Below are 13,581 nucleotides of genomic sequence, written 5' to 3'. Positions count from 1 at the left end.
ATGCCACAAGCCTCAAAAGGGTTTAGCCTGTTCAAGCTACCTTATGGCTGCCACTCACGTTGGCCCTGGAGGAATGCCAGTGTTCAAGCTACCTTATGGCTGCCACTCACGTGGCATATTGGCCCTGGTGGAATGCCAGTAGGCAGCCCTGCCATCCCCTGACCAAGGGCTATTGGCAGGTTCCAGTACAGCTAGAAGACCATGAGAAAACTATCTTTGCCACACCCCAGAGCCTATTCCAGTTCCGAAAGATGCCATTCAGTCTGCATGGGGCAGCAGCCAACTTCCAGTGGCTTATTGATACTGTTCTGGCAGGATGCCACATGTTTGCCACTGCCTACATTGATGATATAATTGTATTTAGCCCTGATTGGGACTCACACATGTGACATTTGGAAACAGTGTTCAGAGCCCTGTGTCAAAGCCAACCCCTCTAAAAGTCACTTGGAATTCTATGAGTTAAAGTATTTGGGTTTCCTGGTGGAAGAGATCCAGCCTTTGCTAGAAAAAGGGGTAATGTTAAGGGAGTACCCCAAACCAAGCATCAGCTAAGGTGGTTCCTTGGACCACTCAGGTACTATAGTCGCTTAATCCCTCACTACACCACCCAGACTGCCCCCTCACTGATTTTCTGAAGAAGGTCTCCCAAACCATCTGCAGTGAACTCCTCTGAGACAAGCCGCCTTCCAGAAGCTGCGCCTCACTCTGTCCAACACGACAAGTCTACGCAATCTGGACCCTTTATTTTGCAAACAGACACATCGGAGTTGGGCCTTGGGGTGATGCTCTCCCAAGGGTGGGAGGGCAGGAGTACTCAATTATGTTTCTAAGTCAGAAGCTCCAATCACCCAAAACACATTATGCAATCATTGAGAAAGAAGCATTATCTGTTAAATGGGCTGTGGGGGCCCTGCAATATTATCTGTCCAATAATTTGTTTATTTTGGTTACAGATCATGCCCCATTGCAGTGGATAGAGTGAATGAAGGATCGCAATAACCATGTCTTATGTTGGTATCTCTCCCTTTCACCTTTTAGATTTATGGTGCGCTCTGGGGCTGAGCACCAGCAATTTAATGTGGACTGCATGTCCTGGTTCAAATCTCCAGAGTCCCCCAAGCAGTCGCAAACAGGGGTGTGTGTGTCTAGGGGCGGTGTCCACACCTCCAAACTTACCAGTGGAGAGGGAGACCAGACGGCCACTGGAGGAGGACATGGGTGGCCAAACTCCAGGGCGTGGGGGATGGTTGCCAGCTCCACCAAGGTATCCCTCGCTCAATGTTGGGAGCAAGGCCATTGCACCCAGCCTTCCCCAAGCCATGGCAGAGTGCAAAGGAAGCTGATGGTGGGGAGAAAGTGGCAGGCAGGAGCATTGGCAGCTGCTGGCATGCCAGCAGAGAAGTGAAGCTGGGCCAGCAGCCCCGCCCCATGCCAAGGGTAAGGAATGGGGTCAGGCCAAAGAGGAGGTGCCCCACTTGGCACAAGGGACGTCCATTACTTGAGCCCCAATGGGGAAGGGAGGGGATTGGAAAGCCTGGTGGCATCCTACCCCAAGGGGTGGAACTTGGACAGCACTAGTTTTTTAGTTGTCTGCTTAATTTTCCTTATTTGCTTCTGTCCAAATAGTTCTTTTTTTGGAAACTTACTCAGAGAATGTACTGATTTTTTTATGTGAACTCTGAAGGGCAGAACATGCATTATTTGTTTCTGTATGCTGCATACATAGTTTTTGACACAAATAAAAGGCCTCTCTGGAGAAAATGCCAAGGACTTTTGAATGACTTTGTTTCCTGGAGCTGATAAAATCATATACATCAGGTTATTCTCAAGGAAATCTGAATTATAAACTGTATGAAACTCTTTCATAAATTTATTTGTTTGGAATTGAGTCCCTTTCATTACAGTGGCAGTTGCTTTTATGCAATCATAAGGGGGGATATTTGGGGTTTACTATTTCTTTTTAACTGAATATGTTTTAATGATTATTGCAAGCCATATAGAACCATGTGGAAAGACAGGATAGAAGTATTTTAATAAATAAACATAAATAAATTATTGAAACATGTTCAAGATTGCAGCCTTACTGTTCAACCCTGAGTGGAGTTGAACCCTTCTAGGTCCATTAAAACCAATGCTAATTTAACAAATGAATTCTTTTAAATGCACTGCCAATTTAACAAACGAGCTCTTTCACCAGTTTCATCTTAATGCTTCTCATCCATATCCTCAGTATGATTTGTTGAAAGGCTATAACCCGTAACTTCTCCAGGGAAGCAAATTTTCTCAGTATTGAGTGGGGAGGGAGGAAGAAGATGGGCACAACCTTGCAGAATAAGATATCTCCCAATGAAAGAAAGTAGCCTTAGAAAGGAGGCAGGTCTACAACATCCTCATCCCTCAATTGACAAAACACTTCTCTGCACATGGTAGGTAGAATTCAAGAGCTATCGTCTATATATACTATACTGTGGCATCCAAAGGGACATGCAAGTGGCTCTGTCTCCCAGTAAAGGCTATTTATATTTTATCTTTGTAAGCCGCCCTGAGCCTGCCTTGGCGGGGAGAGCAGGGTATAAATTCAACTAATAAATAACCTTGCCCCCACTATGTTTGCTTTTCTGTAGGTGCAAGTATAAGATAAAATCAGGAACTCAGAGCTGTGATCCCCAAATCCTAACTTAAGAATTGCACAGTTTGAATTCATGTATGCTTATTCTCACCAGTCTTAAGTACAGAATCGTGTAGAGAAATGTCAGTGTGGGAATGTCCACAGATGTCACCAATAGTGCAAAGGAGTGATTCCTATGACTGATGTTGTTGGAAAGGGAACTCTTGCAATTGTTGCTGTATGCTGCTAACTTACAATCTATTTTGTGCAGATACGTAATATTGTACCTGGGAGTAATAGATAGGAATCTTACCGGGGGGGGGGGGACCACCCAACAGCTTGTATGAAATTTCCTCCAAAAGCAGACAATTGATGAAATAGCCCCCTGCCCTCATTTGTTAATTGCAGTCCTCAGGGGTCCTTTCGTAGAAAAAGAGGCGCAGAAGCTCATTAGCGTAACTCATTAGCATAACTTATTTGCATAGGCCATGCCCCCTGACTTCAAAGAATTGCACAGTTTGAATTCATGCTTATTCTCACCAGTCTTAAGTACAGAATCGTGTAGAGAAATGTCAGTGTGGGAATGTCCACAGATGTCACCAATAGTGCAAAGGAGTGATTCGTATGACTGATGTTGTTGGAAAGGGAACTCTTTCAATTGTTGCTGTATGCTGCTAGCTTACAATCTATTTTGTGCAGATACGTAATATTGTACCTGGGAGTGACAGATAGGGATCTTACCGGGGGGGAGGGAGGGACCACCGACCTGCTTGTATGAAATTTCATCCAAAAACAGACAATTGATGAAACAGCCCCCTACCCTCATTTGTTAATTGCGGTCCTTCAGTAAATGTGTGACCACTCCACCCCACCAGACCTGTTATGTTCTGAGTTATTTCTAAGCTGTTTAGTTATGGTTTGTGCTAAGGTATCCTAGGCTGCATTCACACAGGCAATTTGATCCATTCCCCTTGCTGTTCCCTTATGGATTTAAAGTGCATGATCAGACAGCAACATCTGTCTGTCATGCCTGAGTCATCTGAGTTCCATTCCCCCCTCCCCATGCCCTGTGTTTTTTTAATACCTGATAAAGTCTGGTCCTGTTGGTCTGAGCCACTTCAAAAATGGATTTCCTTTAGTCTAGTCAGTCTGTTGCGCAGCCAAGCAGTCAGGCAGGTCTCACTGAGCTGAGCTCTTGCTTTCCAGCCGCCATTCTCCCCCCCCAGTTAGCGAGGATCACATGACTGTATATATGTACCTCCCCCTTCCTGGGGGGCTGCTCAAAACCTTGTTTTCTTTTGAAAAACTCTCAAAGAAAGACACCCCTTTTTCTGCACCTTCTTAATATCGTTTGGGGAAGGGGTGAATGGAAAAGATTAGAGGGAGGATGGCAGTGGACTCCATTAGTATCGTCATCACTTGTGCGATTGCGCTGTGGACTTAATTTTAAAAGAAAATAGCCAACAGCCCCATGAACTCCATATCTCAGCATGCTGAGTACTTCTGGGCATGCTCCTAAGGGCAAACTTCTAAAAAAATGGCTGACAGGCTGACTCCCTGCTTTCTGCCGTCTGGTCATGCAAGAAGGGGTAAAATGGCATTGAAGCGTGCTAAAATGGGTGAGTCTGGTCAGGATTCTCTGCCACAAAATAACCTGGCTTAATTTGAGGTGGGGCAACAGTGGATTAAACTGCCCGTGTGAACGCAGCCCTAGTTTCCTCTGTGGTGATTGGCTGCGTAATAAAGACCTAATAGTGGTCCTAAAGCCATACAGAGTATCCTATCAGAAAGCGCCGCTTAGGTCCAATCAGACCTCATGAAAGTAATTACATTGTATAGAGTTCAGTTTAGAACAATATAAGTTTGGATGCCGCTCTTCACAGAGTCAGATTAGGGCTGAGTAATATTCTGAATAAAAGCCTTGTATTGATAATCGTTTCCCGCCTTTCAATACATAAAAAGACCCAGCCTTCTACGATAGTAACTGTACAGCATGTAAAATATCTTTCTGGGATTCTAGATTCTAGATGTTATCACACGCTGGGATTCTAGGTAGGAACTCTCGGTCTGGGGCAAGTGATGTTCTGTCTTCTTGGTGCTGGGAGGGGGGGCAACAGTGGGAGGGCTTCTAGTGTCCTGGCCCCACTGGTGGACCTCCTGATGGCACCTAGTATTTTTGGCCACTATGTGACACAGTGTTGGACTAGATGGACCATTGGCCTGATCCAGCATTGGCTTCTCTTATGTTCTTATATGTACTTCCCTTGCTAAAAACAGCTGCCTTCTTCCTTCTTTTCTAGCTGAATATAAAAGCAGGTCAGTATGTGAAAATGAAGAACTGAAGCTCCATTGTAAAGAGTCGAAATTCCTTAACATATATTCTGCATCATACGGCAGGTCTGTGCACGAAAAGGATATCTGTTCCTCAGAAGTGGGACATCTCCCTCAGTTTGGTAAGTTTTATGTTTATACATTATTTATGCTCCTCTTTTCCTAGTATTCAAAGCATTTTGCAAATGTATTTAGAAATGACCATCACAAAATATATTAATCATTTAATTAAATGTATAAAAGCAACATCTTTTAAAAACCCTCAAAAACATGCAGCAGCAATTTCTGTCTTTAAAAACAGCACAAGAGAACAGAACAATCCAGGGGGCAGCATGAGTTGGTAAAGCTTTCATAAAAGTCTTTTCCATAATCTGAAGACTACAAAATGTTCTGAACAGCCAAACATTTCTTTTCTGTAATCTGTATTATCACCTGCATACCAGAAGAATAGCTGTGCAGATCAGATTTAGATTTATCAGGAGTAACGTGTGTGGCTTAAGGTTGCCATCCAAATGGCTGAAGGACACGGGCAATTGCCATTGCTCTTTTACTACAACATCACATCTGGTGTGAACCCAGAAGTGATGTTGCAGCATTAGCCAATTTTGCTTTTGCCACTCCACTGCACAGCAGTGGGAGAGGCACAGCCTGGGGGAGGGAGGTCTAGTCACTCTAGCATGTCTACAGCCCAAAGCACTCAGGATCATATATCTTCTTTTCTCTACCTAGAGGCCACCAGAGAAAAGGCCACAAGGTCTTCATCAGGCAGTCAGGATCAGGCTGTCTGGAGATACGGTTGCCAACCTCCAGGTGGTGGCTGGGAACCTCCCAATATTATATCTTATCTCCAGGTGACAGAGATCAGTTCACTTGGCTAAAATGGCCACTTTGGAAAGTGGACTCTATGACATTACACCCCATTGAAGTCCCTCCCCGAACCCCACCGTCTTCAGGCTCCACCCCAAAATCTGTCGGTATTTTCCAACCCAAAGATGGCAACCATAGGCAGAGCAGACCCTCAGGGCCAAACAAGAGATTGCAATGCCTGACGGTTTATGATGGTGCGCTAGCAGACTCACCTCCTGGACCTCCTGGGGGTGAAGCTGCGCTCCAGCCGAAGGAGGGGGTGCGCAGGCTCACTTACCCCCCCCCAGGGGGCCGGCAGAGGGACCCTGGCCATTGAACTTATAAGAGATTGCCTCTTCGAGGGCGAAATGCCGGAGAATTGACGGAATTACTAGCCCCAGTGACAGAAATGAAGGGGGAATCCCTGCTGAGCGAGATGGATGTGGTCTATAGATCATATTCAGGCTATATAAAGAAAAATAATCTGCCTGGGGAAATTGTCGTAAGTTTCTCGAAGAGGCATGTGAGGGATGCAGTTTCTGGAATTTCCCTGAAAGTGGGAGAGAATAATATCAGATTATTAAAGGACATTCCATTTGAAGTAAGACAACGGAGAAGGAAGTACAAAGAATTTGTGCTTTTTCTTCAGACAAACTCAATTAGATATAAATGGTTATTTCCAGAAGGCGTTACTTTTAAGATCAAGGATAAAAAAGAAAAGATTGACTCTGTTCTGAAAGCTAAAGAATTCCTAAGGGTTCAGCTGGGAAGACCAGAGGACGGGGAAAAAAGAAGAGGACAGCAAGTCTAGTGGCAAGCTGGAATCGGGTTCTTCCGGGGAGGACTCTCTGACAGAGCAAGGGGCAGCCGCTCCAAAAAGTCCTTATAAACTGCGGAAGAGACGAGGAAAGGAGAAGTGAAGGCTGAAGGACTCTGTATTGTGCCTTTGAGAACTCTGAAAGGGGATGATTGGCGGGTACTGTTTCTAGACAGTTAAATTTAAGAGTTAAAGAAAAAGAAAGTAATACAAATGTTTGACTCAGTTTATAATAATCTAAATGAAGTGAAGATTTGTTGTAACTAAGCTAGTGAAGGTTTTTAGTTAGTAGTGGGTTCTTTTGCTTTATCCTATATATGTAATCCCCCTTCCCTTTTTTCTGTAGTAGTTTTGTAGTTTGATTAAAAATAATAAAAAAATCCCCTCCAGGGGCTCAAAAAAAAAAAGCTTGCAATGCCCAGCCATTTCATGTTTTCCCCTAGGTCCTAGGCTCAGAACACTGAGCATGAGATTTCTGTAATGAATGTCAAGAAATCAAAAGTAGGTTTGCAGCTTACAGATACACACCTGAACAGCATACTCAGGATTGCTACACCATAGAAATTTTGATGCAGTAATTCAGAGCAAGATGTGTCAGTTATCAGAGACTGTTAAATAGACAAAATATTGCAAGAGTGCTAGTGTTTTAAGCATGTTTTATTTAAAGTTTAAAACATCTTTAATTGTGTCTGTCTGTGTCCTTTATAAAGTTTATATCTCCGCTACCTAGCATTACATTTTATGACACACATGGCCTGGCCCAACATGGACTCATTTATGCCAGATCCAGCCCTCATAACAAATGAATTTGACACCCCTGATCTAGTTAGTCTTGTAGTAAAAGGTTTGTCAACATTTGGAGCTGGGGAGGAAGGTGAATGAGACACATATAAAACCTTTAAAAGCTAGCCAAAATATTATATTACTCTTCATATTTTAATTTTTCTTAAAGCCCTAGGTTTTGAGTGTGATGATTCCATAAATATCTCGGCTCGAATGTTAGTGAAAAAGTATTGAAATCTACTGGACTGGCAAAAAATAATACAGATGTGATTATTAATTTTTTTGTCCTGCTTAGCCAAGTTACTGAGAGATCCTTCTTTTCCAGTGCAGCCTTCAAAAGCTTCAGTTCTCACTTCCTGACCCGACAAGAACAGATGAAAAATATGTCTGCCCTGCTGTTTGAAAGGAGAGAGGTTTTGAGAGCTGAAAAGACTTGCCAGCCTCATTAAGCTTTGCAAAATTTATGGCTGTAGTCACTCTGAATAATTTGCATGTCAAAACAAAGCTAATTAGTTCCTAAAAGGCTTCAGAAACAGCATTGATTTGTTAAATAGCTCCAGTCAGAGCTGATATTTTACAGCTGTTTTTTAAAAACACTTTTCTGACCTGGCCTTTTCAGTTGTAGCTGGATACTTGTCCACTCCATAAAAACCACCAGCTCTACTTGGCACCCAAGTGGCCGGTAACCAGTAGTCACAGAAGAGAGGCAAAGGATTAAGGGGGGTTAGAGAAGGAATGGTATTCTCATGTCAGAGGTGATCCAATGAGGCAATATATTTGTGTCTTTATCCTGTCTTTGAAGAGCTACCATCTCTACTACACTGCACATTTTGCAAGCAGTTTTACTCAGAAATAATGATTCCTGGAAAGTCATTACTCCTGATAATAGCAAAATTACACAGGAGTCCGGTAGCATCTTAAGGTAAAGGTAAAGGTTCCCTTGCTCGAAAGCCAGTCGAGTCCAACTCTAGGGTTGCGGTGCTCATCTCAGTTTCAAAGCCGAAGAGCCAGCGCTGTCCGAAGACATTTCCGTGGTCATGTGGCCGGCATGACTAAACACCAAGGCGCATGGAACGCTGTTACCTTCCCACCAAAGTGGTACCTATTTATCTACTTGCAATTTCTTGCTTTCGAACTGCTAGGTTGGCAGGAGCTGGAACTAGAGACGGGAGCTCACTCCATCATGCGGCACTCGGGTCTCGAACTGCTGAACTACCGACCTTCCACAGCCTGCAGTTCAGCGTCTTAACCACTTGAGCCACCGCAGCTCCTAGCATGTTAAAGACCCCCCCCCAAAAAAAATTTACTTTAGCATGAGCTTTTGCAAGTCAGAGCTCACTTCCTGAGATGCACAGAACTGCTCATTAGTGGGGGAGGGGTATTACAAGGAGACAAGATCTAAGTAAAAGAGCAAACAGTAGATCCAGAGTAGGTATGAGAGGAGACACTCCACAACCAACCATCGTAAAATAGAATAATCATAACATCTAATGAGAGAGTGGAACAAATCAACATTAGTATTTAGTGCTGCATCCTGATAACTAGGACATTTATTCAATACTGTGCCCTCTTGTTCCAACATAGGCTTTCATCAAAGAGCTGAAATGAGCAGGACGTCTGAGTGAATATGAACAGGCCTATATTTGTATGCACACACATGCATATAGTAGACCTTTTGTTTGAATATTTTATATGAACAGTGTTTAATTTATTTTTCTTTCAGATTGCTTTTCTTATACAGCTTTAGAGGTATTATCAAAGAAGTGCTATGGGAAACAGAGGTGTAAAATTATTGCTAACAGTCATAATTTTGGAAAACCATGCCTGCCTGGGGTGAAGAAATATCTCAATGTCAGCTATGCGTGTGGTAAGGGGGGAAAAGTGATACTGTGTTTTAATGCCAAATTATGATATGAATTTATTTCAAAACCTGTGCGTCTTTCATCTGTGGTATTTATCAGTTAAATACATCAGTTGAGTTCAATCATAACAGTTACAGATTTACTACACTTCAGTTTCCATCAATAATAAACCTCACTTGAGGAAACCAAACAGTTTTGTGGGGGGGGAAGCTCACTGCTATCATAGTGCTTTTAGGCCAGATCTGAGTGTCCTTCCTGCTTGATCATCACCGTTGGTCTCAAAAAGGTGACCACTGCGTGAGAAGGACCCACCCATATTGAATTGTCCTTCATATTACAGTAGCAGTATCAGATGAAACATATAAGTGTTCCCCATGCCTCTGTTTTAACTAATGAAGGGCACCACATGGGCAGCATCCTACCTTAGGCTGGAAGAAGTTCCTCCTGTGTAAAGAGCCTTCTTCCAACTTGAATTGCTTTTGGAGGAGAAGCCACGTAAGTTGGAGGAAGACTCCTTAAAACTAATTTTTTAAAAACCCTCTACATATGGCTAGTTCATGTTTAAAAGAAAGGTACCTGTAGTAATCTTTGGTCTTTGGGAATTCCAAAGAAAGATGTAGGACTGTGATAGAAGAAAGATTTAGAGCAGAGCTTATGCAATCTTCAGACTTTGTTTTATGGATCTAATGGCTGTGAGAAAGGCAGATTTTATTTTTACACCCGCACCACATACAGAGATGGTTTCCATGGGATGCATACAATAATTGCTTAAGCTAACTACCAAAGCATAAATGCATCATATAGCTTTATTTTACCCAGGCACTGGCTCATTTATTTTCAAGTGTTAGAAAATTGGGTGATCAATATGGGGTCCTTGGGTTTATTTTTTTTCCCCCTTAGTTTGTATGGTTTTTGCATAGGTGACTGGATCCAAGGAATCATGCAGAGAATAAGTTCATTGAATCCAATCCATAGTAAATAGAGCAATAGGTCATTTTAGGATGAAATGTTCAGAATACTGTAGTAGTACAAACTATCCATCAGCTGAAAACTAGCAAATTATGCAGGGATGTATTGTAGCCTACTAAAATATGCACTTGAGCTTCACCATTGTAGCTTTCAATATGGTTGTAGTGTGACTTTACATACTCAGCAAATTGCCCATCCACAGAAAAAAGGAAGAATCAGGTCCTATAAATCCATGCTTTTAGAATCTGAAAAACATACACACACATGCATGCACGTGTGCACACAAACACACACACATATTTGGAAATGTATAACTCATGATGAAATGAAAGATCATTTGAAGTAGATGCTGAACATTTTTCATCGAGCCATGTCTGCCAATTCATTTTAGTGCACTTAATTTGGAATTTCCCACATTCTTCTTACAAAAATTTTAGAAGAGTCCCAATCATGTACACATGAATAGGTCTTCAGGTGTCATTTTCCTTCATGCTTGAAAGTGAGGAGATACCAGCATCCGTTTCTGACAGCATACAGCCTCTGGAGTTTAAATTGTACTCCTTTCCAGGTGCAGTTATTTTTCCTGCCTGTATACAGTCAATATTAACTGCAGCTCAGACAGAACGCTGAGCGTGTCTGGCCCCAAGGAAAGGCCGATCTCAGACATGCCACTTAAAGGCGTTCTGGTGTACATATGTGAAGGACAAAGACTCAGTTTTAAATGCGCTTGTTTCTGGTTTATAAACTGATTAATGGCCAGGCAGGAAGGTGGATTTGCCTCTTTCTTCCATCCTCTGACAATAGATTGACATCCTTTTTGGAAGCACAAGACAGCCGAGTAACTCTTGATTCCTCTTTGCGGCTCCTTCTGCATTTTCCCTTAATCAGTGAATTTCAGTTGGTGTAAAATGCTTAAAAAGCTGCCACACATAACATATTTTTTATTTTTGTTTGCAGTTCCAAAATTCATATTTGCAGCAGTTGATCCAATGGTTACTAATGTAAATCCTTCTTGGAAGCCAAAAGAAGGTGAATATGGTCATTTTTATGGATCGCTACCAGCATTTGTTTTTAAGTAAGAACCTGCAATGGTTTGATCACATAGAAATAAGGCAAATATATAGAATGCAGCTGCCCAAATAAAGTGAGGGTCTTATTTTCTTCTCTGTTAATCCATAATATTAGTTATGTATTAGTTATTTAGAAAAAATTTAGTCTACTGTTCCAATAAATGAATAGCACCCATGGTGCATTAAAAAAATTTAAATCCACAAGAATTCATGAAACCTTTATAATTTAAAATGACCCAGCTCCCCCAACAAATTAGCAATAGCAAACATAAATTTAAACAGATGTCTTCAGTTAAAAGTCTTGAGAGTCCCTTGGACTGCAAGAAGATCAAATCAGTCAATCCTAAAAGAAATCAACCCTGACTGTTTCCTGGAAGGCCAGATAATGAAACTGAAGCTCAAATACTTTGGCCACCAAATGAGAAGGGAGCACTCACTGGAGAATACCCTGATGCTGGGAAAGATTGAAGGTCAAAGAAGACGGGGACAGCAAAGGATGAGATGGTTAGACAGTGTCATGGATGCAACGAACATGAAATTGAGCGAACTTCAGAGGACGGTGGAAGACCGGAAGGCCTGGCGTGATCTGGTCCATGGGGTCGCGAAGAGTCGGACTCAACTGTGCGACCGAACAACAACAACTTCAGTTAACTCCAATTTGTCATAATACCCAAATTGTTTAACATGTTGAGATGTGTTTCTTTCCCAGGAACTGGGATTCTTACCCCTGATTGAATTTGCTAAGCCCTGTGGATTTGAACATTGCAACAAACTGGAGTTAGCAGAAGACTTCTGTCTTCAAAAGAGAGAGTGTGCATGCCCAGCAGTTAGCCTGGTCTGTGTCCAGCAAAATACACAGTGGTTTATTTGTGATGTCTGAACTTTGTGCCTAAGATGGTATAATAAGACTTTGTATGCACATTCAGACCTTTATTTAAATAATGGAGATTAGCTTGTGCTAGTAGGGGAGGGAACATTGTGAACTAGCATTTATCATTCAATATCTCCCTAGAGCAATAAAGTAGATATTGACTCAAGACAATTTCCATAACATTTCCATTTTAGGTGGCAGGGCTTATGGTTCAGTGTTCTTCTTGTATGCAGAGATTCAATTTGTAGTATCCACATGTAAAATAATACAATATAGATAGGCTGGTAGAGAAACTTAATTTTGAAATGAAGTCTCTTGTACTGTATGATGCGCTAGCAATATCCTTAAGCTGTGGTAGACTTTTAAAATGTGTTTTCTTTTTAACCAAAGTGAACTATTAGGCTTCAGATGACTGACAAATGTAGAGGTTTTAAAATAAGAAATCTATTCTATATGAAACACTTCAGTTGTTAGCTAATACATACTCATTTTCAGACTGTAAATAAAATGTAATTTTGCAAGCTGCTCATTTGCACAGTAATCCAGTATATTTTTCATTTTCTTTCCACAGATATAAATGTTGATCCAAGGGAATCAAGATTCCCCAAAAAAGATGGAATTATAATTAGCAACAGTTTAGCTACACTTGCTTACATTAAAGGTAGAAGAGCTGTGTTTTGATTTCCTGCACTGCAACCAGTAATATTCTTACTTCTGGCCATTGTATCATTCCCCGAGGAAGAATGAAGCCCATACCTTGGGTCCAGTCAATAAGGTGTTGCTGCTTATGCAACCAAGCTTCCATGTGTTCTTTTTCTGACCACAGTCTATTCTGGGAGAACCTCAGAAACATTCTCTGATGCAGTGAGGGCAACTGTTGGCTTGGCAGAAAGAGGGGAATGAGTTCTCCATGTTCATAGAGTATGCCCTTGCAACATAGCATGTTGAAAGGGGCTCTTGGGCGCATGGCCATAAAAATGTTTTTTTAATGTAAACTTCTTTGTACCATATATCAGGATACTGCAGCCAGATTTTAGTAAAAAATGAGGAGAACAGGTGGGCTGAGGTAATTTATAGTGACAGCTGGTAAATATTTATAACATCTGTATTTTAAGAAACTTCTTTAAGAATCTATAGTTTGCACTATTAAGGCATAGCAAAGAAACACGCAATTCCTAGGAACAAATTTGGTATTAATTTTCATCCAAAAAAGTGATGTCAGAAGGGGGAGCAAAAGGGTGGGGGGAAGGCATCTTCAAAAGCCTCCCCTTCCCTTCCGCAGCTGGCCTGGGGAGGGGGGAGCGAAGAGAGAAAGGGGTTTAAACTTTAAACCCCTTCTCACTAGAGTTGGGCCACAGAAGGAGGAAAGAGGGAAGGAGAGAGAGAGAGTAGAGAGAAGGAAAGAAGGAAGGAAAGAGGGAAAG

At 41.9% G+C, this 13,581-nt stretch overlaps 1 protein-coding gene across 1 annotated transcript in view; it reads left to right on the top strand.

Moving 5' to 3' along the window:
- The window catches only part of EVA1C (eva-1 homolog C (C. elegans)), a 55,902-nt gene that overhangs the window by 40,765 nt on the left and 1,556 nt on the right, over window positions 1-13,581 (top strand). The window contains exons 4-7 of the mRNA XM_015415543.1: window positions 4,909-5,061; window positions 9,109-9,252; window positions 11,174-11,245; window positions 12,729-12,818. Of these exons, the coding sequence (XP_015271029.1) occupies window positions 4,909-5,061; window positions 9,109-9,252; window positions 11,174-11,245; window positions 12,729-12,818 (459 nt within the window). The remainder of the gene's footprint in view (window positions 1-4,908; window positions 5,062-9,108; window positions 9,253-11,173; window positions 11,246-12,728; window positions 12,819-13,581) is intronic.

The sequence above is a fragment of the Gekko japonicus genome, unplaced genomic scaffold (assembly GCF_001447785.1).
Source record: "Gekko japonicus isolate JY-2015 unplaced genomic scaffold, Gekko_japonicus_V1.1 scaffold1865, whole genome shotgun sequence".
NCBI classification, from domain to species: Eukaryota; Metazoa; Chordata; class Lepidosauria; order Squamata; family Gekkonidae; genus Gekko; species Gekko japonicus.
The sequence above is the reverse complement of the archived record's forward strand: the minus strand, read 5'-3'. Positions and strand labels throughout refer to the sequence as shown.